This window comes from Phacochoerus africanus, chromosome 13 (genome assembly GCF_016906955.1).
Source record: "Phacochoerus africanus isolate WHEZ1 chromosome 13, ROS_Pafr_v1, whole genome shotgun sequence".
In the NCBI taxonomy this organism is placed as follows: domain Eukaryota; kingdom Metazoa; phylum Chordata; class Mammalia; order Artiodactyla; family Suidae; genus Phacochoerus; species Phacochoerus africanus.
In genome coordinates, this window is record NC_062556.1 from 2,358,215 (window position 1) to 2,376,911 (window position 18,697).

At 48.2% G+C, this 18,697-nt stretch overlaps 1 protein-coding gene across 6 annotated transcripts in view; it reads left to right on the top strand.

Annotated features, from left to right (window-relative positions):
* SGCG (sarcoglycan gamma) overlaps window positions 1–18,326 on the top strand; it is a 64,849-nt gene extending 46,523 nt beyond the window's left edge. For 5 of the 6 annotated variants that reach the window (XM_047756081.1, XM_047756082.1, XM_047756085.1 and 2 more), the window contains 3 exons: window positions 4,762–4,881; window positions 14,320–14,443; window positions 17,612–18,326. In XM_047756081.1, coding sequence (XP_047612037.1) covers window positions 4,762–4,881; window positions 14,320–14,443; window positions 17,612–18,224 — 857 coding nt within the window. In that variant the 3' untranslated portion in view covers window positions 18,225–18,326. Of the gene's footprint in view, window positions 1–4,761; window positions 4,882–6,884; window positions 6,958–14,319; window positions 14,444–17,611 lie in introns of all 6 variants that reach the window. The other variant, XM_047756086.1, reaches the window with a different exon arrangement.
* The last annotated feature ends 371 nt before the right edge of the window (window positions 18,327–18,697 follow it).

Here is an 18,697-nt window from a genome sequence, read left to right on the forward strand (position 1 = left end):
TCACATTTGTTGGCATATAATTGTTCATAGTATCTCTGATGGTTTATTGTATTTGTGCAGTATCCATTGAGATTTCTCCTTTTTCACAACTCATTTTCTTCATTTGGGTTCTCTCTTCTTTTTGGTGAGTCTTGCCAGAGGTTTGTCAGTTTTGTGGACCTTTTGAAAGAGCCAGCTCTTGGTTTTATTGATATTTTTTGTCTATTTTTTAACCTCTATTTTATTGAGTCCTTTCTGATCTTTATGATTTCCATTCTTCTGCTGACTTTAGGTTTTGTTTCTTCTTCTTTTTCTTATTCCTTTAGGTGGTAGGTTAGGTTGTTGATTTGAGATCTTTCTTGTTTTTGAGGAAGGCCTGTATCACTGTGAATTTCCATCTGATTGTTTTGTGGCAGCCCATGGATTTTGAACACTTGTGTTTTCACTGTTGTTTGTCTCAAGGTGTTTTTTAATTTCCTATTTGATTTCCTTGTTGACTCGTTTTTTTAGTAGCATGTTGTTTAGTCTCCATGTGGTCAGGTTTTTTCACATTTTTTCCTATAGTTGATTTCTAGTTTCATGCCACTGTGGTCATAGAAGATGCTTGAAATAATTTCTGTACTCTTAAATTTGTTGAGGTTATTTTGTGCCTCAGTATGTTCCATGTGCACTTGAAAAGAATGTATATTCTGGGTTTTTTGGATGTAATGTCCTGAAAATATCAACTAAGTCTGACTGTTCTATTGTGTCGTTTGGGATCTCTGTTGCCTTATTGAGTTTGTGTGTGGAAGATCTGTCCATTGATGTGAGTGGGGTGTTAAAGTCTCTCACAGTTACTGCATTCCTATCAATTTCTCCTTTTATGTCTGTTAGTATTTGTTGTGTGTATTTGGGCGCTCCTATATTAGGGGCATAAATATTGACAAGCGTAACATCCTTTTTTGAGGTGATCCTTTTATCATTAAATAGTGTCCTTCTTTATCTTTCTTTATGGCCTTCATTTTAAAGTCTGTTTCGTCTGATAGGAGTATTGCAGCTCCTGCTTTCTTGTCATTTCCATTCACATGAAATAATATCTTTTTCCATCCCCTCACTTTTGCTTTATATGTGCTAATACTCAGTAGAGAAAAGCTGAAAGCCTTCCCACTAAAATCTGGAACAAGGCAAGGATGCCACTCTCACTTTATTCAACATAGTATCGGAAGTCCTAGCCACAGCAGTCAGACAAACAAAAGAAAGAAAAGGTAAAAATTGGAAGAGAAGAGGTACAGTTGTCACTATATGCAGATGATGTGATACTGTATATATTGTATATGAGGCTATATACAAAACTACTCCAACTGAGCAACAAATTCAGCAGAGTAGCAGGATAGAAGATTATATTTTGGAAATCTGTTTCATTTCTGTATACTAACAATTAAATATTAGAAAATGAGTATCAAAAAAACCGTACCTTTTAAAATCACACCCCCCAAAATTAAATACCTAGGGATAAACCAGACCAAGGAGGTGAAAGACTTACACACTGAGAACTATAAAACATTAATCAGGGAAACTAAAGAGGATTCAAAGAAATGGAAAGATATTCCACGCTTCTGGCTTGGAAGAATTAATATGTGAAAATGGCCATACTGCCCAAAGCAATCTACAGATTTAATGCAATCCCTATCAAATTATCCATGACGTTTTTCATAAAACAATCCAAAAATTTTTATGGAACCTTAAAAGACCCAGAATTGCCAAAGCAATCCTGAAGGAAAAAAACAAAGCAGGAGGAAATCCTGAGCAGTCCTGAGGGGGGAAAAAAAAACCAGCAGAAGGTATAACTGTCCCAGACCTCAGGCAGTATTACAAAGCTACAGCAAACAAGACAGTGTGGTACTGGTGTAAAAACAAGCGTGTGATCATTGGAACAAAATAGCCCAGAAACAAACCCAGACACCTATGGTCAGTTAATCTTTGACAAAGGAGGCAAGAATATAAAATGGGAAAAAAAGAAACAGTCCCTTCAACAAAAGTGGTACTGAGAAAACTGGGCAGCTACATGTAAATCAGTGAAACCAGAACACGCCCTCACGCCATGCACAAGAATAAAGTCAGAATGGCTTAAGACTTAAACATAAGGCAAGACACCATGAAACTCCTTGAGGAAGAACATAGGCAAGACCTTTCTGGACATCAACCAGACAAATGTTTGCTTAGGTCAGTCTCCCGAGGCAACAGAAATAAAAGCAAGAATAAACCAATGGAAGCTAATTAAACTTCAAGCTTTTACACAGCAAAGGAAGCCATTTTTAAAAATGAAAAGACAACCTACAGAATGGGAGAAAATAGTTGCAACAGTGCAACTGACGAGGACTTAATCTCCAAAATATACAGATAACTCGTGCAGCTCAACAACAACAAAAAACAACCCAATCAAAAAATGAGCAGAAGACCTAAGTAGACATTTCTCCAAAGAAGACATACAGAAGGCCAGCGGGCCAATGAAAAAATGCTCCATGTCACTAAGTATTAGAGAAATGCAGATCAGAACCACAATGAGGTAAAACCTCAGGCTGGTCAGAATGACCATCCTTAGGAAGTCTGCAAATAACAAATGCCGAAGAGGGTGTGGGGAAAAGGGAGCCCTCCTTCACTGTTGGTGGGAGTGGAAACTGGTACGACGACTATGGAAAACAGAATGGAGGTTCCTCAGAAAACTAAATATGGAACTGCCATATGACCTGGCAGTCCCATGCCTTGGCGTACAATTCAAGAGGATACCTACACCCATATGTTCACTGCAGCACTATTCACAATAGCCTAGACATGGAAACAACCCAAATGTCCATCGACAGATGACTGGATTAAGAAGATGTGGTACATATACACAATGGAATACGACTCAGCCATAAAAAGGACAAAATAATGCCATTTACAGCAACATGGATGGAATTAGAGACTGTCATACTGAGTGAAGTCAGTCAGAAAGAGAAAGACCAACACCATATGGTATCACTTCTATCTGGAATCTCATAGACGGCACAAATGAACCTATATGCAGAACAGACACAGACTTAGAGACAAGGAGAACAGACTTGTAGCTGCCCAGCTGCCAAGGGGGAGAGAAGGGAGCGAGATGAACTGGGAGTTTGGGGTTAGTGGATGCAAACTATTACCTTTAGAACGGACAAGCAGTGAGGTCCTGCTGTACAGCCCAGGGACCTCTATCCAAGCACTTGGGATAGAACATGGTGGAGGATGACAATGAAAAAAGGAGTGTATATATATGATATGTATGACTGGGTCACTTTGCTATAAATCAACTGTACTTTAATAGAAAAAATTTAATAAAAATTTTAATAAAAAATAAAGCTTAAGAGGAGATAACACATAGAGGAAAGATGAGTTTGACTTTATAACATAGACACACACATATGAATGAATGAATAATCTTGGGATGGTTTTGAGGTACAAACTACTGGAATGACACAGGCACGTTGGTGGCCGGGTCTGAAACTGATGACTGCGCTCCTTGAGAAGCTTCTCTCTGCTTTCCAGCAGGTGCCCGTCAACCTGAGTGGGTACAGGGAGGGGCACGGGGACACATACCCAGAGACTATTAAGTAGTCATCTCCCAGGAAACCTACTTTTCTGGAAAAGAAGATGTGCGCTCCCAAAAGAATGAAGGGACACTTGTAGTTCCTCAAGCAGACGCTGAACCGTGTGTTCCAGACACTTTGGGCCGTTGTCCCGCCAGGGTTGCGAGGGCGGGGAGCACAGGGAGATTGAGAAACACACACTCACGGATGCCCAAGTGCACCAGTGAGGGAAGGTGAACAAGACTGCACTTGCCGAAGGTACGTGTCCCCGCTGCCTGGCACATAGAAGCACGTGTGAAACGCTTGCTGCGTAGTCGTGCTCCGGAAGGCAGGGAGTGAGCTGGGAGAGAAAGCCACGCCCCCGGCCCCGGAATGGGAAGAAGGCGGAGCAGCCTCCAGTGACGGGGGAGCAGACCCAGGGCTGTGCCTCCCTGTGGGTGTCGCTTCTCTCCACGCGGAAGGAGGCGAGGCTCAGGGCGGAGGTGACAACTGCAGTGTGACCCAGGGTGTTCACGTGGGCCGTTAAAGTGAGCCGCTCGGAAGATGGCCTCACGCTTCAGGATACAAAGCCCTCCGTTGGCTAATACTCATAGCACTCGCAGCTTAAGTAGTCTGGCTAGAAGAATTATACTGTCTATGGCAAGTTTTAAAAGCCACTAACTTTTTTCTGTTTTTTGGCTTTTTTTTGTCTTTTTGGTATTTCTTGGGCCGCTCCCGCGGCATATGGAGGTTCCCAGGCTAGGGGTCGAATCGGAGCTGTAGCCACCGGCCTACGCCAGAGCCACAGCAACGCGGGATCCGAGCCGCGTCTGCAACCTACACCCCAGCTCACGGCAGCGCCGGATCCTTAACCCACTGAGCAAGGGCAGGGACCGAACCCGCAACCTCCTGGTTCCTCATCGGATTCGTCAACCACTGCGCCACGACGGGAACTCCCAAAAGCCACTAACTTTTAAATAATGTATTCATGCATATGGTGGTATAGATTAACATGTGTGACCTCAATTACTTTTAATTATATAATAGATTTAAGCTTAGGACTAAAAAGGCAATCATAGAGTCAACAATGTGGGTAACACATCCTAAATATTTAGGGATTCGGTAGTGCTGGGTGACAGGGCGTGTGTAAAAATAGAGCTTTGAACACCACATAGGGTAAAGGCTTTGTTATAAGAAACTGTTCTAATTAATTCTTCAGGTCCCCAAATGGTAGAGATCCAGAGTCAGCACTTTCACATCAACTCCAGGGATGGCAGGCCCCTGTTTACCGTTGATGAAAGGGAAGCTGTGGTCGGTGCAGACAAGCTTCGAGTGACTGGTACGTAGGAACTCTTATTTGTTTAAATTAGGGAATAATCACCATACCGTATTAGTTTCAGGTGTACAGCATACTCCATATTTGCATGTATCGTGACACGATGACCTCACTAAGTCCAGGTAATGTCCGTCGCCGCACACACGTACTAGTTTTTCTTCTTGTGATAAGAACTTTGAAGGTTTACTCTCTTAGCAGCTTCCAGCCATCAGTACAGAACATTCTGGACTTTTCTGGGGCTGACGTGCTGACGTGGCATCCGTGCAACCAGAAAGCAGCTGCCTTTAGCCCAGGCCCTCGGATTTCCTGCAGGCGGGAGGAGCCTGCTGGACCAGACAGGGCTGAACCGGAGGGGCGCCGGGTCGGGGACGAGGCCTGTGCTCAGAGGCGGCAGGACCGTCGTCCAGCAGGACCCTCGCCACCTTCGGATTTTAGTCACCTGCTCAGTGAACCCACCGTACTCAGCATGTCTCTACCTGTCTTATTAACAACTAACTTGAGATACAATTTTTCTTTACCGTTTCTTTTATATTTTGCAAATCAGGAGAAGTAAGGGGGAGGGAATAAGATAGAGGGATGCAAAAATCGTACAGGTTCCTGTGACATTATAGTCTCTGCCACACCAGACGGTGTGGAAAACGTGTGCACTTCAGGCAAACCAAACATGGTGCTTTCGCATTTGATTGGCACAGGGTATTGTCGCAGCGCCAGTGCTTAGGAGGGCCTTACTCCCCGTCATGGTCACCATTATCCTGTAGGTTTGCAGAACTGCCGTCTCTGAGCCACAGGCCTCGTCCCCGACCCGGCGCCCCTCCAGTTCAGCCCTGTGTGGTCCAGCAGGCTCCTCCCGCCTGCAGGAAATCCAAGGCCAGTGCGGGGGTGGGGCCTAAGTCAGGGGTGGCCGAAAGCAGAGATGGGGCCAGGACGGGGGTGTGGCTTAAGATGGGCTGAGGCCTAAGGCCGCCCCGGGGAATGCAGGCCAGGCGGAAGGACCTCGAAAGTCATGATGAGCCTTTCTGTGTGAATCATCCCACTGCACACAGTTTAAGAGTGTGGGCTTTGAATGCAAAGCACAGCCCTGCCACTTGGCTGTGTAACTACGCAAGTTAATTAATTTTTTCTATTCCTCAGTTTCCCCCTCTGTAAAATGGGAAGATAATCGTACCTGCCTTGTGCTGCTCTGCGTAAAACAAGTTAGGATGTATCAGAGAGCCCTTCATTTTGATCTGAGCATCTCGGCACCTCAGCCCACAGCCACAGCACCTTGTGTATAACTGGGTTCTCAGACGATGAGTCAGCTGGAAACTGCTGATTCCTAGAAATTAGAAAGTCAGTTTTAAGTATTTAAAATTGTAATTTTTCTGAAAATTTCCTGATGTGCTCTAGGAAACAAATGATACACAATGAAATTTTTGTACATAAAATCTGGAGAATGAATCAAATTACTGTTACCTAGAATGTATAGACGTAGGCAGTTTTCAACCCAAATTGCTTTCTTTCAATTTGAAGGCTGACATTGCTTTCTCGCTTTAATTTTTTAATTGAACTATAGTGGATTTACGATGTTTTCGTTTCTGGCAAGGCTAAGAAGGTGACTCCGTTTTTATAAATATATATGTTTGTATGTTTTCTTGTTCTTTCCCAGCGTGGTTTATTACAGGATGTTGCATCTAGTTCCCTGAGCTATACAGGAGGACCTTGTTTATTTTGCATATAGTAGTTTATATCCGCTGCTCCCAAATTGTTTTCTAGCTTTCACATAAGCCTAGGTATTTGTAACTGCTTTAAACATCATGTTGTGTTGATAGGAACCTATGAAATGGTGATATACTTGGAAAAAGAGGAAAGACGTTGTGCTTTTTTTTCTTCCTTGTAACTGAAACCTCTGTACAAACTCAGCAGCCATCAGAACCTACGGGTCCTGTGCTGTGCCGTGTAGATGCTCAATTTGTTGGCTGCCGTTCCCTTAACTTTTGTAAAACGCTGCGTCTTTGCTTCGTGTTTAGGGCCTGAAGGGGCTCTTTTTGAACATTCAGTGGAGACACCCCTCGTGAGACCTGACCCCTTCCAGGACCTCAGGTAAGAATTTTGTTCCAGTCGAAGAGACCCCCTTACGGAAGATCCCTGGACATGGGCGGCGGCAACACGTGGGCGCCTCTTACCAAATCCTTCCTACTTCCACTCGCGGTCTTTACCCCGATGGCGTTCCGCTCAGGCAAGTCGCTTCTGACCAGGATCCGAAGGCGGCGAGGGTCCTGCTGGACGACGGTCCTGCCGTCTCTGAGCACAGGCCTCGTCCCCGACCCGGCGCCCCTCCGGTTCAGCCCTGTCTGGTCCAGCAGGCTCCTCCCGCCTGCAGGAAATCCGAGGGCCTGGGCTAAAGGCAGCTGCTTTCCGGTTGCACGGATGCCGCATCAGCACGTCAGCCCCAGGAAAGTCCAGAACGTTCCTCAGGGCTCTCAGCCTGTGACCTAGATTCCCCCTCCCGCTGGGCTCTCCGCGGTGACCTAGATTCTTTCTCTTCCTCCCTGCCCCCCTCTGCCTGTCACCCGGACCCCCCTGGGCACGGGCATTGTTGGGCAGCCACCACCATCACCACCCTCCGTCTGCAGACATTTTGCAAAACTGCAACTCTGCCCCTTAACCACCAGCTGAAAACCCCCATCCTGCTTGCTGCCTCTGTGAAACTGCCTGCGCCGGTGCCTCATTTAAGTGGCGCCATGCAGTATCTGTCCTTTTGTGACTGGCACCATATCCTCAACCTGCGGTTTATCTTCACCAAGTATCAGAGTTGATAAAATCACCCAGTTCCTCATAGAAGTTTATCTTTTATACAGAGTCTCTGTGCGCCTGTGTGTATTTCTCTTCGCAGGCTACTGGTGTTGTTGACTTCTGTAACTCTTTATTCCAGTAGTATATTTGTATTTTATAACAAAGACTATTTTTTAAGTGTCTTGAAGAGATCACCAAAACTCACATTTAGAATGTGGACTTGAAAGCTATTCGAGACAATTAACATATTCCAATAGTTCTGTCTAATAGGGGAGACAGCATACAGTAGGAGTCCCAGCTATCCAGGAATCCAAGCCTGGTGGGCTTGGTCAGACTCACCTTTTCAGACTAGTTTTTCTCACATATAAAATACTGATAGTAATACACATCTCAGAGGGTTCTAGGAAAGATTTAATAAGCTATTAAAATGAAAATTTTTTGTAACATTGTATACAAATAATCATTTTTATTATCATAATACCAAGTAGGTATTTATACTAAATGGAATTGGAGTGAGGAAATTCAACATTTATCTTTAATGTCTAATTAAATACTAATCAAAAGCGAGTGGAGGTTCAGCTCCTCTTACCCACGTAGAGAACATTTGCAGCATATACATAGATGGTGACTGTAATTAAAACAGCTTCATTAGTTTTGATAAAGGATCATAAGATGATTAGTACAGAATTATTGTAGTTAGGGAAAAAGAACCACTTTATTTTCCTAGGAGAGAAAAATGGTTCAATCTCTTTAAAAAATAATCCCATTAAAACCATTTTGGAATTGCAAAAATAATGTAAATTGTAGCAATGTCAAGCCACTCTGCAATGAATGTCATTTTAAAATTATAGATTTTGAAATTAAACAATTCATCTTGTATTTTCTCATTAAGAAATAAATCTGCTGGCTTCTACAGCAGGACCTTAATAAAATGATGATAAATGTCAGAGGAGTATCCTCTGGCTTCTAAAAGGTGGTGCTCAAGAGGGATTATGTAACCCAAGTGTTAAAGCCAAAGTGACTGAAAAATTGTAAGGAATTGCTTGAGTGTGATTGGATAGAAGGGATGAACTCACATTTTAAATGCCTTCAACTGTCAGGAACTGTGCTCTGTGGGTCACAGAATTTATCTCATTTAATCACCTCTTGCCCCGTCTTATGAGAGAGAATCTAGATCTAGACCACAGCACATCTAAGACACAAAAAAACATAGGCAACTGATAACTTCAGCCCTGACTCCAAAGCCTGTGTACACTCTGTTCCCTCTCTCCACCACCCAAGGGTAGCATTCAGTGATTTCTTCTTTTTTTTTTTTCTTTTTACAGCCACACTTGCAGGATATGGAACCTCCCAGGCTATGGGTCAGATCAGAGCTACAGCTGCAGGCCTACACCACAGCCACAGCAACATCAGATCTGAGCCACGTCTGTGACCTACGCCACAGCTTGTGGCAACACCAGATCCTTAACCCACTGAGTGAGGCCTGGGATCAAACCACATCCTTACAGACACCAGGTCAGGTTCTTAACCTGCTAAGCCACAGTGGGAACTCCAACGTATTCTTTGGTTCACTACCAGAGTCCAGTGGTGGAGTGCGTGAGAGTCATATTCTGTAATTCTTGCCATGAACTGTCTTTCCATTTTTATTTCTGGGTCCAGTAGCATTGTAATTCCTGGCCTGAGTAAAATGAAAACAATTCTAGATTATCTTAATTGGTCTATGCAAACTTTTAACATGGATTTTTGTTGGATTCAAGTCACAAGGCATTTATCCAAAGATGTCTGAAATACGCATGTTTAAATATCACAATTTAAATGTTGGTATTTGCTCAAATGGTCACAAAAGGGTAAGAATTATTATTTTGTTTGAGAAAGAGTATAATGAACCTGTATTTAAGCCAGATTTACATTTCTTTTGGCAAATCATCTTTAAGAAAAGTATGGACTATGATACGCTGTTTTCAGGCTACTTCTCATTCCTACGTGATACAATCCAGTCTTTTTTTAAAATTCAGCACAAATGTATTAAGCATATTTCTGGTCCAGAATCTGTAACAGATGCTGTTTCTATGGTAGTAAGAGGCATGGTCCCTGACCTCAGGGAGTTTAAAGTCTGTTGGGAAAAGAATCTCGCAGACAGGTTAGAGCGACGCAGTTCATGGCTATGACGCGGGTACCCGTGACAGTGAGGCATAGGAGAAAGGGCGTGAGCTTTTCTCGGGGTAGCCTTCTGAGGTGGTACCACAGAAGAGGCAGCGTTGGAACTGAAACGTCAGGACTCAGTAGACGTGAACGTGGTAGGTAGACTGCAGATCTCGGCAGTCCCGCAGGGAGGGGTGGCGATTACTTGCCACTGTCCGGGACCAGTGCCCGGCACGCAGTCAGTGGTAGGTGTGTATGTTCATTACATAAGCACAGTGAGCAGCGGGGGAGACACCTGCACCCGTTGCAAAGACTCACAAATAATGGTTTGCTTAAGAAGAGCTTGTCAATAGTGCCCAAGTAGAAACCAAGAAAAGCTCATTCCCGGGTCCCGGTAATAAAGAGGAAATTGATGGACAGAGCAGAAGCCAAGTCGGGGGACTCATGGAGAAGCCAGGCTCTGGAGAGATTAGGGGCGGGAACTTGAAGATATTACGGGACTCAGATTCCAAGCTACAGCTTTGTGTGTTTTAAATGCCTGAACTAAGATATCTCGTAAGTCTTGGCCTCCAGGAATCAAGTATTTGAGTTTGCTCACTGCAGGAAGGATGGCTGGCTGCGCCGTGGGCTGTAAAGTTACCCAGGAGGAACCATGAACCTCAAGTGCTTGGTTGGCCAACGTAGGACGATGAGATCCGCCCTCCCTCCTTGTGTAGGAGCCCTAAGCTGGAAAACTAACGCTCCAAATGGCAGCGAGTTTACAAAACTGATAGGAGAATTAAAAAAAGAAACTACATTGGAGAAAAATTAACCAGTTAACTCTGACATAAAAACGCCAATGGAAAACAACGCTTCCTGAGGAGAAGAAAAAGGCAGACAGACAAGGAATTGAACTGCCATGGAGAGAACTAGCCACCCCTCCAAGTAGTTGAACAAAGTGAAGAGATTTTAAAATAGATATGAACAAAATGCTCAGAGAGGAAAAAAAAAAAAAAACTTGAATGCCCAGGTAAAGCAAAGATGAGATGAAAACAGCAGGTTTGGAAACCAGACATTCTGGACATGAGAGCTCAAGTAATGAAAATAAAACCAGTGGCAGCCAGAACTTCGTTTCCCATCCCTTTCTCCAACAAAGGAATCCGGATTCCTTGGAGAAATCCGTGGCTCCTTCTAGGACTGGGGAGGGGACGTGGATGAATTTCGAGTGCCTTGTAGCTGGTAGGTAAGTGCTCAGAATCAAAACAATGCAGGTACCATTAAAAAAAAGAAAAAAGGCAGCTGATCATTCCCTTTGTGCCACAGCGGAAACGAATCTGACTCGTGCCTGTGAGGATGAGGGTTCGATCCCTGGCCTCTCTCAGTGGGTTAAGGATCCGGTGTTGCTGTGAACTGTGGTGTAGGTCACAGACGTGGCTGTGACATAGGCCGGCAGCTGCAGCTCTGATCCAACCCCCTAGCATGGAAATTTCCATGTGTCGTAGGTACGCCCCCCCCCAAAAAAAAAGGGAAAAAAAAGCAGTGCTAAACAAGTCACCCCCAAACGTGCAGATCATTAAATCAAATCAAATGATGTCATGATATTCCTAGGAAAAACAGGGTGTGTCAAAAGGACAGAGGAGCCAACTGCAGGAAGCTCAGGGGCCGAAGGTGGGTAACTTGAGCCGGAAAAAAAACTTTACTGTAATACTGGATTGAAGCCCAAAGTTGGCAGGTATCAAATCTCTGTGATTTTTATATTCCATGAGATACATTTTAAAAGGTGATGTTTTGTGGAGTTCCTGCTGTGGCCCAGCAGGTTAAGGATGCAGCGTTGTCTCTGCAGCACTCGGGGTCACTGCCAAGGGGCGGGTTCATTCCCTGCCCTGGGAACTTCCACATGCCATGCATGCGGCCTGAGAAACAAAAGGTGATTTTTTTTGTCTCAGAATGACAGTGTTTATAATATGGACGCGGTCACATCGTTTGCAGATTTAGATGTTTAAACGTGTGATGGGTGCGCAGTATTTCAAAATTCTTTTAGGGCGGCTGGGAAGAGCACTGCTCCATTTCAGAGTCTGCCGGGCTTGGGAACGTGTGGGTTTCAGATGTGAACCCACTCCGCTTTACCACTCCTCCCAGCGCTTGCACGCGTGTGTGATTCCACACGCAGGAAGAGTGGTCTTCCTACCCTTCTTGGCAGTATTAGCGCCGTCAGAGATGATGACTTCTTTCGTTCTGATGTGCGTGGTACTGTGCTGTGTGGCTTTTCATTTCCCTGGTGACGGGTGTAGTTAAGCATCTTTCCTATTTTTATTTTGCTGTTAAGGCGGCTGCTTCTGTGAACTGACTCCTCATCTCTTTGCTTCTTCAGTTACTTTTTTAAATGGATTTGTAGGGATTAAACTATATATTCCGAGTATTGGCCTGTTTGCTGGTCTGTGTCTTCATTTTTAATGTTTATATACTGAAATGTATTCATTTCTTTTATTACGTCTGGAATTAAGCCATCGTTAAAAGACTTGCCCTTCAGGAAGAGAAACTCATCAGCCATATTTCTTGTCCGGCTTAATCTTTGACATGTAGATCCCTGATCTGGGTGGAGTTTATTCTTGTATGAGCGACAAGGTTCAACTTCTGGCTCTAATTTTCTCTCTTCCAACTGGGCAGCCAGGTGCCAGCAGTTAGACTGTGTATGCAAAGACCTACCTCTGCCAGTACGATGGGAAATGCAGCCCTTAGCAGGTGTCAGAGCGCCCTGGGCAGGGGGAGCCATTTCTGCACTTTGTGTGCTGTCCGTTAGGCTGTCTGTTCAGGGGCACATGCCAGCCTGGTGCCTCAGCGAGCTTCGGAAGGCACTGCAGTGTCTGGTAGGACGAGCTCCCCCCCCCCAACCACCACCACCGCCCGGCGGCTTTTCTCTACTGTTTCTCCATCTGCTCCTGCTGATTTTCCCACATGACCTTGAGGCCTTCTGTGTCCGCTGCTGTTGAACCTGGCTGTGGGGATGCAATTCACAACATTGCAGGCGCAGCCTTTTTGGTTGCGGTGCATCTAAAGCTCTGCTGAGCCAAGATAGCTCATCTTCAAGGACTGGAATTAGGCAAAGAGGTTGCTCTCCTTGCAGCGTCATTTATAATGTGGTTGCCGGCTGGTCACGGGGCCTGTGGGGGTCGTTCGTGCTTTGGGAAGCGACCTTGAGGCCGACTCCCTTTCCCCAGGGTCCCTGAAACGGTCCTGCCCTTGGCACGTGGCTCACACATCCTCCTCGCCTCCCCCTGCCCCCAACCCCTTCCCTCCGTCCATCCGTCCGTCCAGGCCGACAGCCAGCCAGGCTCAGGGAGCTGCCAGTGCTTCCCCAACACCCTCATCGTTGGACCAGTAAACCCCACAGATACCTCTCAGCGTTTTCGCACGCTCCAAGCACAACTGTGAAAAGTGTGACAGGCACACGTGTACCTCCTGCGATGCACTAAAGAAAATGAAGCTTTGTTTTCCACAGCAAGCAGATGAGAGCTCTGCCACTTAAGGCAGCCGTCCATCTGCCTTAAGTCTGTCGGGCACGCAGCAGATTCTCACGCGGAGTCTTTATCAGGCAGGTCTCTCCTCCCAAACCCATGCCCTCTGCCTGCTGCCCGCCGCGGGCAGTGTCTGTCCTGCCCTGCTCAGTGATCTTCAGACCCCCAGTGAAGCGGGTCGGCCTTTCAGCTTCGGGCATGAGCTGGGTTGGAGCAGCTGCAAACCCTTTCAAGTGGTCCCGTTGTGCCATCTGGTGGGAATTCGGTCTCTTCCAGGCAGAATTCTCCCGCTCCCTGGGTTCATGGTTCTGTGTCTGTGTTTGACCAAATCACGAGGAGATGCTGACAGACATCACAAAGGCACAGCCAGCCGAGGCCAACGCCACACAGCTCATGAGTTCAGCATTTTTCCGAAAGAGGTCTCTGCATCTGCCCTGTCAGCTTCCCGAATTAAACAGAACAAACAAAATGCAAGCAGCACCTAAAAGGCAAAGTTACATCCTGTTTTGTGAACGTGTAGCAGATGAACGTGTTTGTCTTTTTCCCAAAGAAGTTTGTGTTTTGCCGAAAGAATAGGTTTGCGGAGGTTTTCGCAAATACTGTTTCTTCTGGAGCCGTGTACAGGCTTTCACCAGGCCGTCCGGAGCTGCGGTGCGGGGACGGGCTGTCTCGTGTCTCTGTCTGTATTCAGAGGACACTAATTCCACAGAGTCTCGTCAGTGGGAAATTCAGTCTCTTTTTTTGGTCGTGTCTGCAGCATATGTACAAATTCCCAGGCCAGGGACCAAACCCGAGACCTGAGCTGCTGTAGTGACCTCACTGGATCCTTAACTGCTAGACCACCCGGGAACTCCAGTTCTCTTCTGCCCTTTATTTCTGCCTCTGTCAAGGAGTCATGTGGCAGACCTTGGCATTCAGCAAGGCATGAAGCTCCTGTACACCCGAGTGATGCTGTTTCTGTGCCCAGCCGCCGGCTGGGAGTCCTAGAGCGGCGGTTTTAAGCTGTCCTTTCCTGCTGTCTTGCCCATTTCAGACTGGAGTCCCCCACGCGGAGCCTCAGCATGGATGCCCCAAACGGCGTTCGCGTTCGCGCTCCCGCGGGGAGCGGGGCGGCCCTTTCCCAGATGGACGTCGTTCTTCACAGCAGCGCCGGGCCGGTGAGTTCAGCGGGCGGAGCGCCTGCGGGCGGGGCCTCACGCCCCCGAGGCTTCCGCACTGAAGCTGATGGTAGTTGGGGAAGACGCGTCCGTCGTGAGAGGCCTAGGGCAGAAAGCGGGAAAGGAAGGGAGGGACCCCTTCTCGGGGACGGAAGGGCCGAGAACGGCCGAAGCAGCCCTTCGTGGGTCCAGGCCGCTTGCTTTGAGTGCTGCTGGTGCTGTCAGTGTCTTGTTGTGTTCAGCTCTGAATAACCTTAGAGGCTCAGCGCTTGCAGGATGTACCTGTTCTGCCATCGCGTTGTGGTCCCGTGTCGCCCGGTGGGGCTGTCAGTAGGGGTTACCTGCTACCTGCCATCCGGTGTGCTCACACCCAGCTCTGCTCAAGTGGGAATTAAACTCACAAAACTAGGGAGTTCCCATTGTGGCTCAGCAGAAATGATACCCGACTAGTATCCATGAGGTTGTGAGTTCGATCCCTGGCCTGGCTCAGTGGGTTAAGGATCCAGCGTTGCTGTGGGCTGTGGTGTAGGTCGCAGGTGAGGTTCAGATCTGGTGTGGCTGTAGCTGTGGTGTAGGCCAGCAGCCGTAGCTCTGATTCCACCCCTAACCTGGGAACCTCCATATGCCACAGGTGCAGCCCTAAAAAGCAAAAGAAGGAGTTCCAGTTGTGCCTCAGCAGTTAGCGAATCTGACTAGCATCCATGAGGACGCAGGTTCCACCCCTGGCCTCACTCAGTGGGTTAAGGATCTGGCATTGCTGCGGCTGTGGCATAGGCCGGCAGCTGTAGCTTCAATTCGACCCCTAGCCTGGGAACCTCCATATGTTGCACGTGAGGCCCTAAAAAGCAAAAAAAAAAAAAAAAAAAAAAGCAAAAAAAAAATAAAGAAAGAAAGAAAAAAGAAAAGAAAGAAAGAAAGATCAGAGCTCCAGTAATGAAAACCTGGCACCTCAAGTCCAGAAATAAAACATCAGTGGCACGAGCCATGGTCTCGTGGGCTGCAGAGCGCAGGCTACTCACTATGGCTCCTCCTAGTGCCAGCCCAGCCTGCCACCTGCCTGCTGGAATTCAGGGGAGTGAACAGGCCTCTCTGGGCCTCTCTCCTCACTTGTCAAGTGGGAAAACAGCATTTACTCAGCTCTGTCACAGGCTTATGAGAACTCCATGCGGGACGGTAACTATGGAATTATATTAATTGAGTATTAGCAGGTATGTTAGGGGCAGCAGATGGAGCCCAAGGAGCAGCTCCCAAGAGGGCAGGACCCACCTAAGGGCAGCCTGCTGGTGGGCACAAGTATCATCCGGAAGCCCCTGCAGGCTGTAACCTAGAAATTTTAAAAAGAAAAACTTGGGAGTTCCCTGGTGGCTCAGTGGGTTAGGGATCTAGTGTTGTCACTGCTGTGGCACAGGTTCAATCCCTGGCCCAATAATTTCTGTATGCTGCAGGAGCAGCCAAAAAAAAGTTTTGATGTCTGGAGCAGATAAATGCAAAAGTGGAAATCAAGAATTTTGGAATCTCCATGGAGTTCCCATCATGGCACAGTGGTTAACGAATCCGACTAGGAACCATGAGGTTGCGGGTTCGATCCCTGGCCTTGCTCAGTGGGTTAAGGATCCGGCGTTGCTGTGAGCTGTGGTGCAGGTCGCAGACGCGGCTCAGATCCCGAGTTGCTGTGGCTCTGGCGTAGGCCGGGGGCTACAGCTCTGATTCCACCCCTAACCTGGGAACCTCCATATGCCACGGGAGCGGCCCTAGAAACAGCGAAAAGACAAAAAAAAAAAAAGTATTTTGGAATCTCCAAATGCAAAAACAGCTCAGGCAATAAAGGAATAATTAAACAAACAAACAAAAAAAGAATTTTGGAATCTTATTACTAAATCATGTCACTACGTACTGAAAATGTATCACCTGGAAAAAATCCATACCGATTTTAATTTTGAAGTAATATTACTTGTTTTCATGAGTTAGGTGTCATTTTTGCAAGTAGCACTCAGCCTGCCCCACAATTGAAGGTGAGGCCCCTATTACTGGACATAGTTCAGAGTGAAGGAATGTCTGGTTTCCCACAGAACCTTCTCCACAAAAGGCAAGTGAAGATGAACAGGAAGCAGTATGTGGACCGCCGGGGGCCAGGGTTTGCCAGAACAGGGAAAGTAACTAGAAAAAAAACAACAGTTACCCCGAAAGAGAAGAAAAGCTGAGCTAGGGAAAAGGACAGACGTGGACAGAATCCAAAACGCTGGGCCTCTTAGGATCCGCTTTTTAAAAAGCCACACCCATTTGAGTTCCCGCTCTGGCATCGTCCCAGACCGCAGGGCGAAGCCTGCCGTCGTGCACGGGCCCCGTCCCCCCCCCACTGCTTCCCCAGCAGAGGGGGTACCAGCTGCAGCGCCAGGAGGAGAGTTGCAAAGTAGAGGAGAACCAGCCTTGTTGGCGCGGAGGCCGCGGAGCCGCCCCTGACATCGAGGCGTCGGGCGCTCGGGTGGTTCAGAGCCTGGACACGTACTTCCTCAGGGTGTCAGAGAGATTTCCACATCTCCCTCTGGGGCCGCGTGTTCGCATTTCCGCTCCACTCAACCTTTGCAGGGACGGAAACGCCCAGGGACTTTCCTCTTACGGTAGTTGCTTTAGCCTGTGTGTCACCTGCTTTCCTGCGTCTAACAGAAGGCAGCAGCGTTTCAGAGGGTTTATTTTTTTTTCAGATGTTTTCAGAGTCAGGGAAATGCTTGATAGCTGTTAGCGTGAATCGCCTTGCCCAGGAAAATTGGGAGAAATCCCGGCATTCACAGATTCAAAGGACAAGCTGCATCTACTTCTGCGGCTTGTTCTTTAGCCTGACGGGGCGAAGCTTCAGGTCAAGGTGGATCACAGGATGAACGGGAATCTGCAAAAGAATGATGGGCCTTGTCTGAAATGACGGGGAAAGGCCTCCGTAGGGCTGTCGCCTTGCACCTCTTCCCGCCGCAGGGAGCCCAGTGGGCGAGAGGAGGAAACGGCCTCCCTCCGGTGACCTGGGCTGCGTCACCCCCTGCCCGAGCCACGCGCGGGGGCCGCCCCGTCGGAGCGGGGACCTCAGGAGAGCCGGGCCTGCACGTCCTTTGGGCGGCGGCGGGCCTGCGGGTGGCCTGGGGAGCCCTGACGCCGCATCTCCCGTTTTCTCCCACGCAGCTCGTCCTTGATGCTGAGACCGTGTGTTTACCCAGGGTGGCCCAGGGGACGCAGGGCCCCGGCAGCTCGCAGGGCCTCTACGAAGTCTGCGCGTGTGCAGATGGGAGGCTCTACCTGGCGGCGGCGGCCGCGGGCACCACGTGCCACGAGAACAGCGGCGTCTGTCTGTGAGCGGCGCCCCCTCGGGAGCTCGAGGTCGGGCGGCGGCTTCGCTGGGGGCGCTCCGGGACCGGGGTGGAAGCTCAGCCGGCACGCGGTGGGTGCCCTCACCCTGTTCCATCCGATGCCCGGATCGCGGCGGGGCGGGTCGTCGTGGACACCGCCGACGGTGCGTCTGTCCCACCAGGCGGAGGGGTTTTGCCCTCGGAAGCTCCCCAGCTTTGCCACTGGGCCGCGGCGGCCTCCAGGGAAGCCCTCTGCGGTGGTGTGGACGCACGCCCGGCGTCCAGCCACGGGGTCTCCCTCGGGAGGAAGGGCACCTGTCCTGCGCGCGTGTCCCCAGGGTCGCGAGCCTTTCCACGGCGTCCCTCACACCTCTGAGTGCTGTCCTCGTTTTTATGCAGAACGCGTGGGTCGCGGGAGATCTCCGGGTTTAAAGGGACCTGGAGGTTGATGTGATTTTCAGCGGGGCCTCGGGATAAATTACACAAAACCCCTCCTGCGTTCTTTATGTATATTCGAGGAGCAATAAAAATCAACCTGCGTTTTCCACAGATTTTGAAGTTTTTGAGTATCTGACTTTCTTTAACCTTCACAACTTTAGGGTTGGTGCTGTTTCCCCCCGTTGCTGGTGACAGAAAGGTTCAGATGGGCCGGGTCACGTGGAAATGACCCTGAATGGAGAGCCTGCGGGGCAGCATCGGTTCTCACCTAGAAACTTGCGACGTGTCTCTTTCCATGCGCATCACCAACCTACCTGACACCTGCGCGGGCGGCCGGGCGCTTGCTTGGGGTCTGTCACCCACCAGCGTCACACCCCGAGCAGGCGGCCTCGTGGCTGCCCGGCCCGCGTGCTGACCTCACAGGCCAGGCCGGGGACCAGGCGACGCTCCTGGGAATCGGCCCGTCACAGTCACCATCGCGGTC